Here is a 16,757-nt window from a genome sequence, read left to right on the forward strand (position 1 = left end):
CTTCACATGAAAAAATGATGGAAGGAATGCTAGACATTTAACGTCGGAAAACGTTGCCTTCAGGAGGATGTGCTTTTCTTCTTCAAACGTATAATTCCCTGTTAGGTAGTAGACAGAGGATCCTTTGTGTTCCTAGTACTAGAACCAACTGATTAAAAGTTAAATATAATAAAATCCTTGTAAGAATTAGAATAATTCAAAATTAAATTGGCTTCGTTAATGAAATAGAGTGTTCTTCATTACTGGGTGTTTTAGTGATTTCTTAATTGCTTAAAGTCATAATTCTCATCTGCTGTGAGTAGCAGTGTTTGATAAAGATTTGTTGAAGGAGTGGATAACTAAACTGATGAATGGATGGATGGCCTATCACTGTTGGGGCAGAAGGGTGGACTAGATCACCTCTGAAATCTAGATTGGCGTCCTTGCCAATCTATATTTCTTTGGTGTTTTTATTCCAGTAGAGTCGGAGAAGTATATTCAATAGCAGGAATGGGCTATAGTGATTCTCCTCAAGAGAGGAGCAGTATTCCTAGCATACTAGACGAGTATTCAAAGACTTAAAGGATATCCAAGATTGTGGTAAGGTTTTATAGGTACTAGTGGTAGAAGCACAAGCCTGGGAATCAAGAAATCTTCATTGCTTTAACAAATTAAAAAAAAAAAACTTTTGAATTTCTATTAATACCAGCTAATTAAATATTTCTCATTGTTTAGCTTGCTTTACTTTTAGAATTGCTGGTTGTTCCTTGTCTTTATTAAAGTTGGTAAAACTGGCGTTACCTTTGAAGTTTAAACAAATTTCTCCCTACATTCAGTGGGTAGTTTGCACTCGGCAGCATTTGCTAACACAAGTATGGAGGCCAAAGATTTTCAGGAAGAGAATACAAATAAACTTGACACATCCTAAAACCTTGACTGAGAAATGTTGCCATGACAACCATGTTTTAAAATTGCACTTAAAGCTACCCATGGAAATAAATGATGATCTACACTCCCAATATAGGCTTCTAAATTGGGACTTGGATGACAACTTACAATGTAGTTAGAAAATAGGTTGAAGTTCTGGGAGGTGAGCAAACTGGAATCAATGTTATTGCCGTGGAGATGGTCGGCAGGAGGTGTGTAACGATTATGCAAGGTGCACTTTAGGCAGAATTCCCATATCTTCCAGCTGAGTTGCCGCAAGCCCATATGTTCTTTGCTCAAGATGATTCAATTCTCAAAGCTGCTTCATTGACCTTCCTGGTCTATAACTCAAATGAAAAACCTTTTTGCAATCGATTATGTTACATATAACAGTTAAAAGTCTCAATGAGACTTTATATATATGAAAATTTTTACCTCTAGGGTAGTTCTACAGTTTGGCATGAATTGGCTCTCTGGTAACATAACGCTCATTTATCATATATTGTAGGTAAATATCTAAGATTTTAAATATTAATGGCACTTATTCAGGTTATAGATAGTATGTCCTATATTTGACCCTTCTTTTTAATTACCTGACATAATATACTTATATGTATTATTCAGGCTCAGAAAATTATTATACTACTGAGTTTCATTTTAAATGTAATATTCTTTACCACACTGAAGAGACCAGTGAAAGGCAAGGAAGAATGTGTTGGAATAGTGGGCCAAAAGACAAAAGATCAAGGTTCTTATCTCAACTCTGAAACTTAGTACCTGTGTGATCACAGTCAGGATTTTATCTTCTCAAGGCCTTGGTTTTCAATGTGAAGTGGAGATAATGCATTTCCTGCCAATCTAATGGGGGTTCTTCTGAGATTTAGCAAGCAAGTGTATGTGGGAACATGTTAAAAATGTGTCCCCAGCTTTTCTTTACAAAAGTTTGGATTTCAGACAAGTGATAATACTTACTTTCCTTTGCCTGTACTATGGTGGGCTGACTTTAAATCTACTCTTAAGCAGTTTTAGAAAATATTCTGATCAGTTGATGAAACGCAGAAATTCCTTTTTTTTTTTTTTTTTTTTGCCACACTGCTCGGCTTGTGGGATCTTAGTTCCCGACAAGGGATTGAACCCGGGCCCTCGGCAGTGAACGCGCCAAGTCCTAACAACTGGACTACCAGGGAATTCCCCAGAAATGCATAGTTTTAAAAAATGTATTAAAGCCTTCGAGTTGTCTTCCATTCCCCCCTTTAAAAATGAGTTGTCCAGTTTAGCCCAAATAATTTGATGTTTCAAAATGTTATTTTTTTCATTTTCAGAGATAACTGATAAATGGGGGAAGTATATGTTTCTTTCACCATGGTAATGATGTGTTAATATTCATGAATTAAGGAGTGGAGTCCTAATGTCAAGAACATTTGAAGAGTCTAAATCAAGTTTTTTGTAGCTTCAACATCAGACAAATTTAATCATTAGTTTTGGACATAGGTTTGTGGATATTCCTATATGGTCACAAATCACTAGCAAGCAGATGAAACAGTAAAACTGTCAACTCTATTCATTATGGTTTTAATGCGTATTTTTATGTCTGTTTTACTTCTGTTGACTTATACTTTAGTACAACTTTTATTTTCATTCAGTTGATCTGTGAAACCAGGGAAGATGCTGCCATTCCTGTTTCTTGGAGGCAATCTGCCTCCATTCTTTCTGTTCCTTCTCCAGATTCAAGAAGGTTGTACAAATCTCCTTGCTCCTCTATAGAAAAAAGAGTAAAGATAAAGCCAAGAATATGTGGTATAATCTCTGTAGGAGATACCAGGTCTGGGACAGTTGTTAAGGAGTGAACTGCAGCTCTTTCTGGCAACCCTTCTGAGTGTGACTTTGCTTTGGAGCAAAGGGGAAAAGAAGAGAGGTCAATAAAGATGGTGGGGAAGACAGGGATCCAGGCTCCTTCGGCAACTCTCCATTCTCCAAACTCCTTGTTACTTAATGTCCCTATTCCCTAACCTTACCTTTGAATTACCTTCTGATGTAGTCTCTGCTTGTTTGCTTTTTGTTCCCTTGACATAAATTTATGTAAGAGTTGGACCTCCTTTTGTTACCATATCCATCATTGCCTGAGCCAGAGGCATAGTGTTTGGTGAAGCTTTAGTATCATCATGTAACTAAAGTTGCTTGTCTTTCTCAATCACTCAGCAGCCTCAGTAGGAGTATTTCGTTTATTGTCTAAGGGAGGAGTTGCGTAGTTCCCCTCTTCAGAGCATGTGTTAAATGCTACTGCCTTTTTCCAATTTGACAGTTTGGAGTTTGCCCCGCTATCCACATTTCTACAAAATTGCAGTTATCAAATTGCCACTGAATCCCCTTTGGGTATTTTGTCCCTCCCTCTTACAGATGGAGTCACAAATCTAAATTCTGAGGCTCTAGGCTCCTTCTCTGTGATCTTCATTTTAGCTAAAACAGATCAAGAGCAACCTTATTAACTGACTCCTTTTCAATTTTAGGGTTTTTGGTTATGCAGTTAGTCCTCTTCCCAGCCTTGTCTTCTCCCGGACTAATCAGTGGAAAGGTTATTTTTGTGACTTCAAATCAGGAGTGACCCCTAGCCATTCTGGCAGTAGTAAGCATTCCACATCCCGTTTAATATCCCATTTCTCCCCTTACACCTCTTCCCTGACAATAGCACCACTCATCTTTCCCCCAGGTAACACCATAGTCGTTATTTAAATTACAAGAGTTAGGGGTCCTTTCAATATCTCATCCTGTCACCAACTGTAAACAAGCATAAAAGATCTGAGAGACATCCCAGACACAGGCTCTTCAAGGCACTTTTTTTTTAAATAGAAATATAGTTGATTTACAGTGTTAGTTTCTTGTATACAGCAAAGTTATTCAACATATATATGTGTGTGTGTATATATATATAAACTTTTACAGATTCTTTTCCATTATAGTTTTTTTGTTTTTTTTTTTTACAAGATACTGCATATAGTTCCCTGTGTTACACACTAGGAACTTTTTGTTTATCTATTTTATTTCATTTATTTATTTTATTTATTTATTTATTTTATTTATTTATTTTTGGCTGCGTTGGGTCTTTGTTGCTGTGCGCGGGCTTTCTCTAGTTGCGGCGAGCGGGGGCTACTCTTCCTTGCAGTGCGCGGGCTTCTCATTGCGGTGGCTTCTCTTGTTGCAGAGCACAGGCTCTAGGCGCCCGGGCTTCGGGAGTTGTGGCGCACGGGCTCTGGAGCGCAGGCTCAGTGGTTGTGGCACACGGGCTTAGTTGCTCCGCAGCATGTGAGATCTTCCTGGAGCAGGGCTCGAACCCGCGTCCCCTGCATTGGCAAGCGGATTCTTAACCACTGCGCCACCAGGGAAGCCCCACCTATTTTATATATAGTAATTTGTGTCTGCTAATTCCAAACTCCTAATTTATCCTTCCCCACCCCCTTTCCCCTTTGGTAACCATTAGTTTGTTCTCTGTCTGTGAGTCTCTTTCTGTTTTGTAAAGTTCATTTGTATCGTTTTTTTTAGATTGCATATATAAGTGATATCATATGATATTTGTCTTTTCCTGTCTGACTTACTTCACTTAGTATGATAATCTCTAGGTTTATCCATGTTGCTGCAAAAGGCATTATTTCATTCTTTTTATGACTGAGTAATATTCCATTGTATATATATACCACATCTTCTTTATCCATTCATCTATCCATGGGCATTTAGTTTGTTTCCATGTCTTGGCTATTGTAAATAGAAGGCACTTCATTCTAATGGTATGAAGTGACATCTTATTTTGGTTTGTATTTGTATGTCACTGACTAGTGATGTTAAACATCTCTTGATGTACTTATTGTCTATTTGTCCATCCTCTTTTGTTAAGTATTCTACCCAGTTTCTTAAAATTGTGTTGTTTGTCACCTTGTTTTTGAGGTATGCATTCTCTATATGTTTTACATACAAATTATTTGTCAAATATACGTATTGCAAAAATGTTCTCCCAGATTGTAGTTGGACTTTTCGTTTTTTCAAAAGAGCCTTTGGAGGAACAAGTGTTTTTAATTTTGATGAATTCCAGTTGTTTCTTTTATGTGCTTTTTGTGTCCTAAGAAATCTTTCTTTACATACTTGGTAATGAAGATATTCTGCTATTTTTTTTTTTCAGGACCTTTATAGTTCTGGCTTTTTATTTAGGTTGAAAGACTTGTCATGGAGAAAGAAAACTTCCTCTACCCTTCTAGGTTCTTCTGGCTGGTCTAAGAATTAAATTGACATGAGACATATTAACAGGAGACTATCGGATCTAATTTTGTACATACAGGAACCCCACAGGCATGAGAAGTTGAGTTAGAAACGTAAAATGAGGTATATGTGCCATCCTGAGCTAAGGGATAGGATAGGGGCGTGAGGCTTCAGAGAGAAGGAGGGTAATTCACAAATAGGAAGAGCAGTTGTTTAATAATTGGATATTTGCCCTGTCATACAGGTAGGTCATAAAAACTTATTTCTGGTAATAGCTCTTATTATGGGTAATGCCCCCAATTTAAATTCTTTAAGGGAGAAGTAAAGCTTTGCCTTGAGCCCACAGGGTCTCAATTGCCTTTAGCTCAAAATAATCCACATGCTAAAGTAGCACATCTTGGGGAGGCTATTCTGAACCCCTAAAGATTATACATGTAAGCCGTTTTTAGAAATCATTGCTGTTCCCTTTGTTGAACAATCAGAGGGTGGTGGTTGAGTGTTTGTCACATGGTGTTTCAGAAGGTAAAGTACTTCAGATGGCTGTCCAGGACATTTTTAAGCCATAGTTAGGGTGGATTCTTACTTCAAGATGTTTGATTACTTGTTACAATTCATTCTATAGCTCATAATTATATTTCAGTCTGTGTAATGGGGGAATACTATACTTTAACATTAAATTTTTTAAAAATCAAGAATAAAATATATCATTCCAGGATTTTCTTTTCTTCTTTCTCTCTTTGCTCCATCCCCTCATTTTTCCTTCTCTCCTTTCTCCCCCCACCCCACTTCATTCATTTTTCCTTACTTCTTTTTTTTTTTTTAAATCTAGTATGTCTTTCTAACATTACAGTATTGTGTGCTCTCATAGCTGAGACTTTTTAGATGATAAAATATTCCCTAAGTACTGATTAGCTCTTGAGATCACATAATGGGATGTTCTTTTATCATGGCATGTTTGCATCACTGATCTTGTGTACCTTGATGATACTGTAATTGATGCTTGTTGCTTTATTATACTACAGGAAATTACTTGGGAAAGATGTGGGACTATATGCAGTGTAACAGACAGCTATAATTCATGACCAGTTGTGGAAAAATTAGCTCTTAGTAATGTAGTTTGGGTATAAAATAATTCTCTATGATCAAGTGAGGATTGGAAATTTTACATTGCAAAATGAGATTCCCTCAGGTACTTATGACACAGTGTTTCTGAAATGACAAATAATAGCATAGCCTAAGCTTTATGGTGGGAGGAGAGTGCATGCTGTGTTCTGGTTACAGGGGTACTATCATTTTGAAGGCTGAGAATTCTGATAGAAGTTTGCTGTAATGTAGACCTTAAAAGTTCTATTGTGTGGTAACATTTCTTAAATCTGTTTTATAACCTCTTGAGGTTACAACTTCTTAGTGTGCTGATTATTGAATGGTCTGAATGCAATATCCCTTAGGTCTATTTGCCACTGCCTCAAATGCATCTTACAGGAACTGCATTCTTGCTTGGGCTAAAAAACTGTTCTTTTTCTTTGCCACAGGATAAGAAATGGGTTCTCAATCATGAAGATGTCACATTGGGAGAATTACTGGGCAAGGTATGTAATCCACTGAGCTGAAAAACCAAATCTTGATAGTGATTGTGAACTCTACAGATTCATTTTCTTCAAAGCCTTTCTTATATTCCAGCACACAGCAAGGCACATTCCCCCATGAACCGAGAAGAACACAGTGCCATATCTGTTACAAATACTGTGATGTTCACTGAAATAGAAGTGTGAAAATCTTTGAAAAGTTTAAGAATTATCTTGACTTTTAAGAATATTATATTGTATATTTTCCTCTGAAAGAACTAAAATCCACAATAATTTTATTACAGTGTAGTAAAGCCAAAACTAGTGAGCTGAGATTTGAAAAGAAACTGTGATGTAATAAAAGTTTAAATACTTAATAGTCTTATTCTATTTGTTTCTGGTTATACATGATAGTTCAGAGAAAATGCAGTACTGCTCTTTGGGATTTCAGAATTGTATATAGAATCACAGTATGTGACAACATGGGACATGTTATTTCAACCTGAAAATTATGTGGACAAGGCACATGTTTCAATATATCTATTTTGTAGCTAGCTCTGTTAGTGGTCAGAGGAGGCAGCTATATATGATGAAAGTCTCTTTCTTCCAACCTGGTTGGGAGTTTCTTCCAACTCATTGGCCATATGAAAGTATATTATAACTAATAATGATGGCAGACATTTAATAATCAAATGGGCTATTTGAAAATTTGTTATTTGTTTATAACTGAGTTCCAATAGATAAATATTAACTTCTTTGTCGATGACTTAATTAGTGATGTTTGAATTGAGTTGAGGTTCATAATGCAATGTAAAAAAATAGTATAAAATCCAGATAGCTAGGGAAAACTATCACTCATACATTTCTGAGTGATCAGTACTAGAATTTAAGGCTCAACGTTTCAAGTAAAGAAATAAATGATTATTCATTACTTTTTTTGATTTAAATGTAAACTTGATGAATTGACAAATTTCCCCTAGTTTTTAGTCCTGATGTGTGTTGAGAAAGTAAATCCCTGTTGAAACAATCTACTTTGCAGGATTCTTACTATTTTAAAATATCTTTTCCAAATAGAAGCATTAAATTGCTATTGGAAAACAGTTTCTATTGACTGCTAATACTTATTTAGTAAGTAAATTCTAAAGAATTTCAAGCTACAAGCAGTAGCTGGTATGTTTATTTCCTCTGTGATGCGGCCATAACTCTTAAGGAAATATTTCTTCTTTTTCATTACTTTAGGTAACTCAGTAGCAGTGATTGGGCTAAAAATTATTACAAAAGTAAATTAATTTCCATGAAAATACAATTAAATAATAAGTTATAAAATTAAACCAGTTACTGAAAATAGTGTGTTGAGAAGAGCAGATTTTTCAGTTCTAAGGAAAAAATACTTTCAGTTAAAGAGAGATGTTTCAATTATCTTTGTTTAATATGTGATACATGGTATTTCACATATTAGGAGGAATTTTAGCCTTTAGGTCCTCAATAAGGTTATTTCAAAGAATAATTGTTTTCAATGACAAGGCAGTAGCATGATATCAGCTTTAATAAATTTTATCATTTTTAGTAAAACACTTCAACTTTAGAGACACTATATAGCTTAATTTCAGCAAATATATTTGAGTTGAAAAGTGACGTTTAATATTTTCATTACCTATTCTGAATATTTATAGTATACTGCATGAAAATGCATGAGAAAAATAATTAGCCATGGTTCTTATACTTTGGAATTTAGTAGTAGTATAAGGTTGAGATGGGAACTCTGTTTTTGAGCACTGTATTTCTATAGACTGTACTTGATATATAATTGGTATTCAAAAATATTCATTCCTCAAATATTTACTGAATGCCTTCTGTGTGCCAGGCACTCTTCTAGGTTCCTGGGATACATCCGTGAACAAAGCAGACAAATATCCTTGCCCTTAATGAAGCTCATATTCTATCTAGCAGGGAAAGACAGGAAAACAATAAACTTAATAAACTTAATAATAAGAAAACTTCATAATGTTAAAGGGTGCTAAATCCTGTGAAAATATAAGGAATTTAGGAGTGCTATTGGACTGCTATTGGTTGGACTTGCAATTTTTAATGGGGGAATCCAGGTAATAAGCCTTATTAAGATTGTTTCTTTCCAATGAAAACCTGGGTAGGAGGGATTTGGCCATGTGGTCAAGTGAGGAATAGGGTTTTAGACAGAGGGAGTACCAATGCAAATTACATTTGATGAGCAGGAGAGACAGTTTGCCTGTAACCCAGTAAACAAGGAATAATAGGATAGGGCAGCAAGTCAGTGAGGTGGTGAGAGTATAGATCGTGTAGAGCCATGTAGATCACCGTAATTATCAATACTTTGGCTTTAAATATGTGTGAAAAGGTAAGCTAGAGAATGATTTTGAGTAGAGGAGTGGCATGATCTTACTTTCTACAGAGTCCACTCTGGCTACTGTGTTGAGAATAGGCTGAGTTGGAAGGTTAGGAAGCTATTGTACTTACCTAACTAAAGATGTTGGTTGCTGGATCAGAGGGGATGGCAGTGGAGGTGGTGAGAAGTGGTGAGTTTGGATTTGTTTTAAGGTTGAACCAACTAAATATCCTGATGCTCTCTGTGGGGCATGGGACAAAGAGGGCAGTTGGCATAGGTGTAGCAGGTTTGGGGGGAATGAGATTAGGAGTTTGGGATGTAAATATTAAGGTTTGTCTGTTAGACTTCTAACTGGAGATGTTGAGAAAATGGTTGGGTATTAAGTCTGGAGTTTGGAAAAGAGGTGTGGATCAAAAGTACAAATTTGGTAGTTGTCACTTACTTATTTGCTGGTTTATTTAGATGAGTTCAGCAATGGAGTGAGTCTAGATAGAGAAGAGAAGAGAGAGATTGAGCCCTGGTCACGTCAAAATCAAGAGGCTGGAGAGATGAGAAGCAAGATGATTGAGGTTGAGAAAGAGCAAGCTCCTGGAAGGCAGGAAACCAGGAGATAGGATGCCTTAGAAGCCAAGAGAAGAAAGTATATGAAGGAGGAGAGAGTGATCAGTGGTGGCAAGTGCTGCTGAGAGGTCAAATGAGATGATGACTGAGCACCATTGACTTTAACAGTAAAGAGATCCCTAGTGACTTGGCTGAGCACTTTCTTTAGAATGCTTTATGTGAAAGCCAAACTGAAATATATTTAAGGGAGAATGGGAGGAGAGGAATTAGAGATAGCAAGGATGTAACTCTTTGAAGTTTTGCTACTTCATGTAGCCAACTACATGTGGTGGTAGTTTCAGAAGGAATGATTTGTGTGTTGTTGGTTAATCTGAGAGAGGCAGCATGCTGGTTTGCAGTTGGCAATATGTAGTGACAAATTCAAGATTTTGGAAAGAGATGAGAATTGCTGAAATAATATCATCAAGTAGGTAAGAGGGGATGGAATTTAATTTACAGTGGAGGATTGACTTTAATAGAAGCACTGTAGTTCATTTTTATAACAGCAAGGAAGATTGGTAGGAGGGTAAATGTGGGACTGAGAGTCTGGAAGTTCTCTTTATATTGCTTCAATTTTCTCAATAAATTGAGCAAGGTTATTAACTAAGAATGAGGGTGTGGGGAAGGTATGGGAGCTTTAAGAGGAGAGTCGAAGCGGGGGGAATAGTTAATTGGAAGAATGAGAGTGTGAATGGTCTAGGGAATTGTAATATAATTATTGAGCAGTATTAAGGCCCCCCTAGAGGTTTGTGTTCATGAATTTAAAGTGAAACTAGTCAACATCATTGTGGATTTTCTCCAGCCACATTTAGCTGCATAGGAACAGAGTAGGCCGTGTTGCATTTAATCTGGGTTGTGGATTTGATGAGGGAGTTCTACAGATGAAAAGGAACAGAGAAGTTGAGAGTATGTAGTAAACAGTTGTTATAATTATTGAGCATGGAATTTAAGCTGAATAAGGAAGAAAGCGAGGCTGTTAGGGGGTTATGGACAATAAAAAGTAATAGGGTCTGAAGATTTGGAGGTTCCTATAGGGTCAAAGGATTCTGAGTCCGAATACTAGAGGAAGTAAGCTAGAAAAATAGAAGCCAGCCAGAAGATGGGATGAATGAAGTAGGTATTACAGAGGAGTTGCATTATTGGTGATGGCAAAGTTTAAGGTATGATCATAGAAAATAGGTTGGAACATGGATCATTGGAAGAGGGATGGTCACGTAACAGAGTTTGAAGTGTTGGAAGGATCTTTAAGTGTCTATTGAAATTTTCAAAGTTTTAAGACAAGAGTAACACCGGATACAGTGATCCAGGAGCTCAAATTGTCAACAAATGAGGGAAAATATTTTCAAATTCAATAGCTGTTAGCAACAGTAAGGGGTAGTGGGTATATAATCAAATAATAACATTTCAAAGCTAGGGGTTTTTAGGAAAGCAGAAGGGAAAATGTTTTGAAAGTAGTGACAAGGAGCTCGATGAATCCTGTATTCCATCTCTCAGGTGATGGGAGAAGCATGGTGTGTGTGTTGGGGGTGCGGGTGGGGTCATCACAGTTTTAGAAGGCACAGGAAGCTCACCCACCATTTGAGAGTTCTCAAGTGAGAGCCAGGTTTCTGTTAGAACAAGAAGGCGAAGAGAAGGACCAAAGAATAGATCAAGATAAAATTTTGATGATGGACCACAAGTTCCAGAAGGCAACTGGAGGTTTAGGACAGAAGGGAAATAGTTGGAGATAACAGGTTGACGAGGAGTCTGCAGAACCTAATGAGAATTAGCGAGGGGGAAATGAGGACCACCAGGATCTTCTGTGAGGACCAACAGAAACACACAAGAGAAGTAATGAAATTTCGCCTCATGGACTTAAAGCCAGTAGCAGAGATGAAGCTGTGCCTGTTACATGGTAGACAGCATTGGATGTCGTAGGCTTTTTCCTGACCTCTTTGGATGGAGAAGAGGTGGTCTGTGAAGCAGAGTCTTTTTTGCAGTGTTTAGAGATTCCTGCCTTGACCACCATTAACAGAATTGAAGTCTTCTGAGTAATGATTATTAAATGAATGTTTACAATTTTCAAATGCCTTGTATGTGCCAAGAACAGTTATATAGGACAGAAACCATTAGAAAGGTACAAAGGGGCAATGGGATAATAAGTGTTCAGGAACAAGATGTATAATTTTGGGAAGATCAAGAAAGTCTTCATGAAGGAGGTGGCATAGAAATGAATTTAAAGATCAGTTAGCATGTTCTCTGATTGGAGGTGAGGGGAAAATGTACAGAAGGCGTGGCACATCTTTTGGGATCACTAAGTATTTGAATTTAGGACACATGTAGCAGTCAGAGGCTAAGATGGCTAGACAGAGGCTGAGAAAGGAATGGTAATGGAAGGATAGATATTAAATAAGGCAGTGGTATAATCAAAGTTGTGTTTTGGAGAGATTAATCTGGCAGTGCTGTGGTGGACTGGCTGAAGAGGGTGAGGGACTAAGGATGAGATCAATTTAGGTGAGAAAAAGGAGATCTTGAATCAGGGTAGGCTGTCTGAGGTGCTACGAGGAAGACAAAAGTGTTCCACAGGAAGAATCTGAATGCTTGTAGAGAGTAATGGCCCTAGTAAATGAAAAGGTAATTTAGTCAGGAAATGTCTTCTAGTGAATAAAATGTTAAGTTTCAGACAAGGTGAGTTTTAAGTGCTTCAGAATCATTCAGATAAATAGAGGCCCAGCAGTAATTGTGTGTACTAATACCTTCTCTCAGCTCTAAATGATGTGATAATTGTGGGAAGGAAAAAAACCTTGAATAACAGGGAAGGATATAAAGCTCAAATTTTTCTTTTTCTAGTTTGTGATGAATGTGCACTGTGTTGAAGTTATTGTATGTTTACTTTTCATGTAAGGGTGATCAATCATCGTTTTGAATGAATATTTAAGAGTTGAATATTAGATTTAATAATACTATTCATTACTTAAATATTCAAGTATACTTAAAATATTAAGTAAAATAAGTGTTAAATTAAGCAAATAGTAATTCTTTAATAAATGAATTTATTAAAATACCTATTTTAGTAAATTTAAATGATTAGTAACATAAAATTTATACACCTTGGATCATAGGTTAAGAGTTACATTGAACTTAGAACTCAAACTCATTGATTATCAGACCTCTAGTTTAGTTACTTGTTGCTCAACAATGACAGCATTAAAGCTAATTATAATACAGTGCTTGCACATTATAATTATAGCTATGTAAAAAATACATATGCATACATAGAAAGACTTGAAGAGAATACTCCAAAATAGCTGTTGTGTTAGCTTTATAGATCTTCTCTATATTCTTTTGTTTCATAACTATAATAAAAGTGACTTCAAACTGGAAATAAGGCATTTTAAATCAAAATATGTTCTAGCCATAGAGTAAGGTTAGGAGTTCAGACATTTGATAGAAATGAGCTCATCATGGGTGACACTGGCATTTGGGCAAACACCTCATTTTCCTTGGTATCTTTCAGGGACTGACAGCCTGCAGCAGTGGCTGTTGACAGTCCTTCATCTGCCTTGGTTCTGTTGCCTCTCATCTAGTGTCTTACTCTCTCACACTCTCGTCCAAGTGACATCTGGCTGTGTGGATCAATACCACCAGTCACCTCACAGGATCTTGGCTTGCTTTCTTTCTTTCTTTCTTTCTTTCTTTCTTTCTTTCTTTCTTTCTTTCTTTCTTTCTTTCTTTCTTTCTTTATTTATTTAACATCTTTATTGGAGTATAATTGCTTTACAATGGTGTGTTAGTTTCTGCTGTAAAACAAAGTGAGTCAGCTATACATATACATATATCCCCATATCCCCTCCCTCTTGTGTCTCCCTCCCACCCACCCTATCCCACCCCTCTAGGTGGTCACAAACTTGGCTTTATTTTTAAATGCCAACCTAATAAAACTTAGAGCTAAGGGGGTGAAGGGAACTAGATGGAGTGAAACTTAGGTACTTCTGACAGCATTAGTTTTTCCTTTTATTCTATTTCAGTTTTTTCCCATTTCCTTTTCAATTCTCCACAACCCTCAGTCCCCCAAATGGTTGGTGTGTTGGGTAGTGTATTTAGAGTATTGGTAAGAGCAACATTCCCAGTCTTTATTTCCACTTAAAACTCTGAATAAAGCTAACAGAGTACTTTGATGAACTCAAAGCTCATCATTACATGCTTTCCTTGTATTTTGCAAAGGTTTACGTGGCTGTCTTACACTCCAAACAATAAATATATTTGTATTTTCAGGGAAATTTTGGTGAAGTATTTAAGGGCATATTAAAGGATAAAACTGCTGTTGCTGTTAAAACGTGTAAAGAAGATCTTCCTCAGGAACTGAAAATAAAATTTTTACAAGAAGCCAAGTAAGTTCTCTAAAGTAATGTAAATATGTATTTATAATATAAGTAAGTGATTCATTAAAACGTAAGTTTGAAGATATCGTAAATATGATTTGATGAATTAGAAGTAAGCACTTTCAGGGCCCTCAAAAGTAGGCACTTATTATACAATGTGAAAACAAAAAGTTTCTATATGTTTGAGTTAGACTGCAGGTCAGTTAGACAATCACAGTCAAAAGAACCAGATGCTTTTGAGAACAGTGAGTATTCTTTGAGTCCTTGAAAAATATTGCAGTATTTTGTGCTTTTATCACACATGCATATACACATATGCATATACACATATGCATATATGCAGTGTTGTGATTGTCCTTATACTAAGAATATTACTGTATTCTATATATAAATCCATAATTTAGACATATATTTAAGTATATAATTACATCTTTCCTACCCTCCTTAGATATTATTGCTTGATTCTTTATTCCCAGCTGTTAGCTTTATTTTCTGAGAATCTCAAATTTCTTCTTCAGCTCATTGCATTGTTTCTTTTCTAACTGATCTTTTAGGATGATTGTCTTCTCTTTTTTCTGTTTTAGCTAGAATTTAATGTTCCAGCTTGCCAGCCCTATGTTGCAAATAGTTTAAACTCTTCTGTTAGTGGTAAAATCTAATATATACAACAAAACACAAAACAAATGGAAAGGGGCTTTGGATAGAGTGAGAATGGACGTATGAATGGGAGATGGATGGATGGATGAGTAGGTGGATAGTTGGGAGGGAGAGAAGGAGAAGGAGGATATATAGATCCATAGATTGGTGGTATAAAGGGAAGGAAGGAAAGGTGTGTGTGTGTGTGTTGTCTCCATCATGGCATTGTATATAAAATTGAAGTTTTTATAAAGTGCCATGGGAGAACAGAGGACATGGCAATGAAAGAACTAAATCCCGTGGCATAGAGCATCTTGATGTCATTTCTCCATCATCTAAACATGGATATTTATAGCAATGGATTAAACTAGTTGGGTGCATTTATTAAATATTATCTATGGAATAAAGTTGCAAACCTTTTTCATGTATATTATTAGCAATTCAGAAAAAATATCCTATGATGAATTTAAAGGTATGCTATCACAATTGAAACTTGTAGCCTCATTATTTTAGTTATTCATAGGTATCTTAAGGTATCTCGCTTTCTAATTTGTGAATGTTTTACTGAAAGTTTAATTTCTTCTTCTAAAGTGAGACTGAAATTTTATGTTAAAAATGACAATTACATCCACACAAACTCCCAAGTATCCTTTAACAGATAATAAAGCTATATATTTAGCTATTTAATGTTATTTGGATTCATCCTGGCTGTTTTGTGGAATTTCTTTATTAAGCAGTTTTCAACCTAAGAAATGACATTTTGGATTACAGTCAATCATTCTAAAACTTCCTTTCTAATTCCTCATAGAAACTGCAAACTCAGTTATTGACAGAATATTTTCTTTATCTCTAGAATTCTTCCCAGTGTATTTTTTCATTTATTAAACTTTATATATGTTCAATCGATAACATTTTTCTTAGAGCTATCTCTGCTTTAGTTGTCCATGTACAGCACACATATAAACTGTTTTATCTTTATCCAAATGAAGTTAGTTTTTTCATTCTCCTAGAAAGGAAACTGTGTTTTTTCAAGTATCAGTGAATTTATAACTATGTCAATAGGATAATATGGAATATCATTTGGTAACAGAAATCATCAGGGTAGACAGTCCTCTGAGGGAATCTAATCTATTTTTAACTCATGCTTGGGATCCTATAGATGAGTCTATGCTACTTTTATAGCTCTCTGAAATTCTGCTTTTATCCAAACTAAAACTTCTCTGCCTCAGCTTAAGTCTTGTATTACTCACTGTTTAACCTTCTGCCAGGTTTCTCAAAACTTTTTGAGTTTTTACTATTTTGAAATTGATCATGATCATCAAGAAAGTATGTATTATGAAATCTAATATGAAGTGATTACTCTATAGCATTTACCAATATGAATCGTTCTATTTTTATTTGTTTTAAATGAAGTATATACATAAAATAAAACAAAACAAAAAGATGCTGCCCTAACAGCTTACAGTTTTTGGTCCACTAATACTTTCCAGCTTTTGTGAGGGTGCCTAAAACCAGATACTTTAAAGGGAGTTCTACATATTTTGGACTAAGTAAGTTATTCCTATTTAGCATGGTTATTAGCTATTCAGAGTAGATAATAATTTTTAAATGAATATTTAATTGAATAAAAACTGACTCATTTATATCTATATTTTGCCAAGATTTATCAAGACATATACATCCCATTTATCATAATTTGGGTTTGTACTAAACTTTTAAAAATTGTGTTGATTAAAGTGCATTCTACTTGTGCACACTACTCATGATCATAAATTAATGCTTACAACTTAAATGGTAACTATTCTTATACTTCTCTTATCCAGAATTCTCAAGCAATATGATCATCCCAATATTGTCAAACTTATAGGAGTTTGCACACAAAGACAGCCTATCTACATAATTATGGAACTGGTTCCAGGTAATATGATTTTAGAGGTTTCCTCAATGACATTTTAATGTCATGTTTTATTGGTTTTATATGTTCAGTCTCTTTGATTTCTCCTTGTAAAGTTTCCAAGGATTTTGTTTAACATTTTCCTGATGACGAAGAGCTTGTACACATACTTGATATTTTTATAGTCT

At 35.6% G+C, this 16,757-nt stretch overlaps 1 protein-coding gene across 8 annotated transcripts in view; it reads left to right on the forward strand.

Annotated features, from left to right (window-relative positions):
* FER (FER tyrosine kinase) overlaps positions 1 to 16,757 on the forward strand; it is a 462,076-nt gene that overhangs the window by 299,252 nt on the left and 146,067 nt on the right. For all 8 annotated transcript variants that reach the window (XM_068535703.1, XM_068535705.1, XM_068535706.1 and 5 more), the window contains 3 exons: positions 6,684 to 6,740; positions 13,933 to 14,048; positions 16,499 to 16,593. In XM_068535703.1, the coding sequence (XP_068391804.1) occupies positions 6,684 to 6,740; positions 13,933 to 14,048; positions 16,499 to 16,593 (268 nt within the window). The remainder of the gene's footprint in view (positions 1 to 6,683; positions 6,741 to 13,932; positions 14,049 to 16,498; positions 16,594 to 16,757) is intronic.

Source organism: Eschrichtius robustus, chromosome 2 (assembly GCF_028021215.1).
Source record: "Eschrichtius robustus isolate mEscRob2 chromosome 2, mEscRob2.pri, whole genome shotgun sequence".
Taxonomy (NCBI): domain Eukaryota; kingdom Metazoa; phylum Chordata; class Mammalia; order Artiodactyla; family Eschrichtiidae; genus Eschrichtius; species Eschrichtius robustus.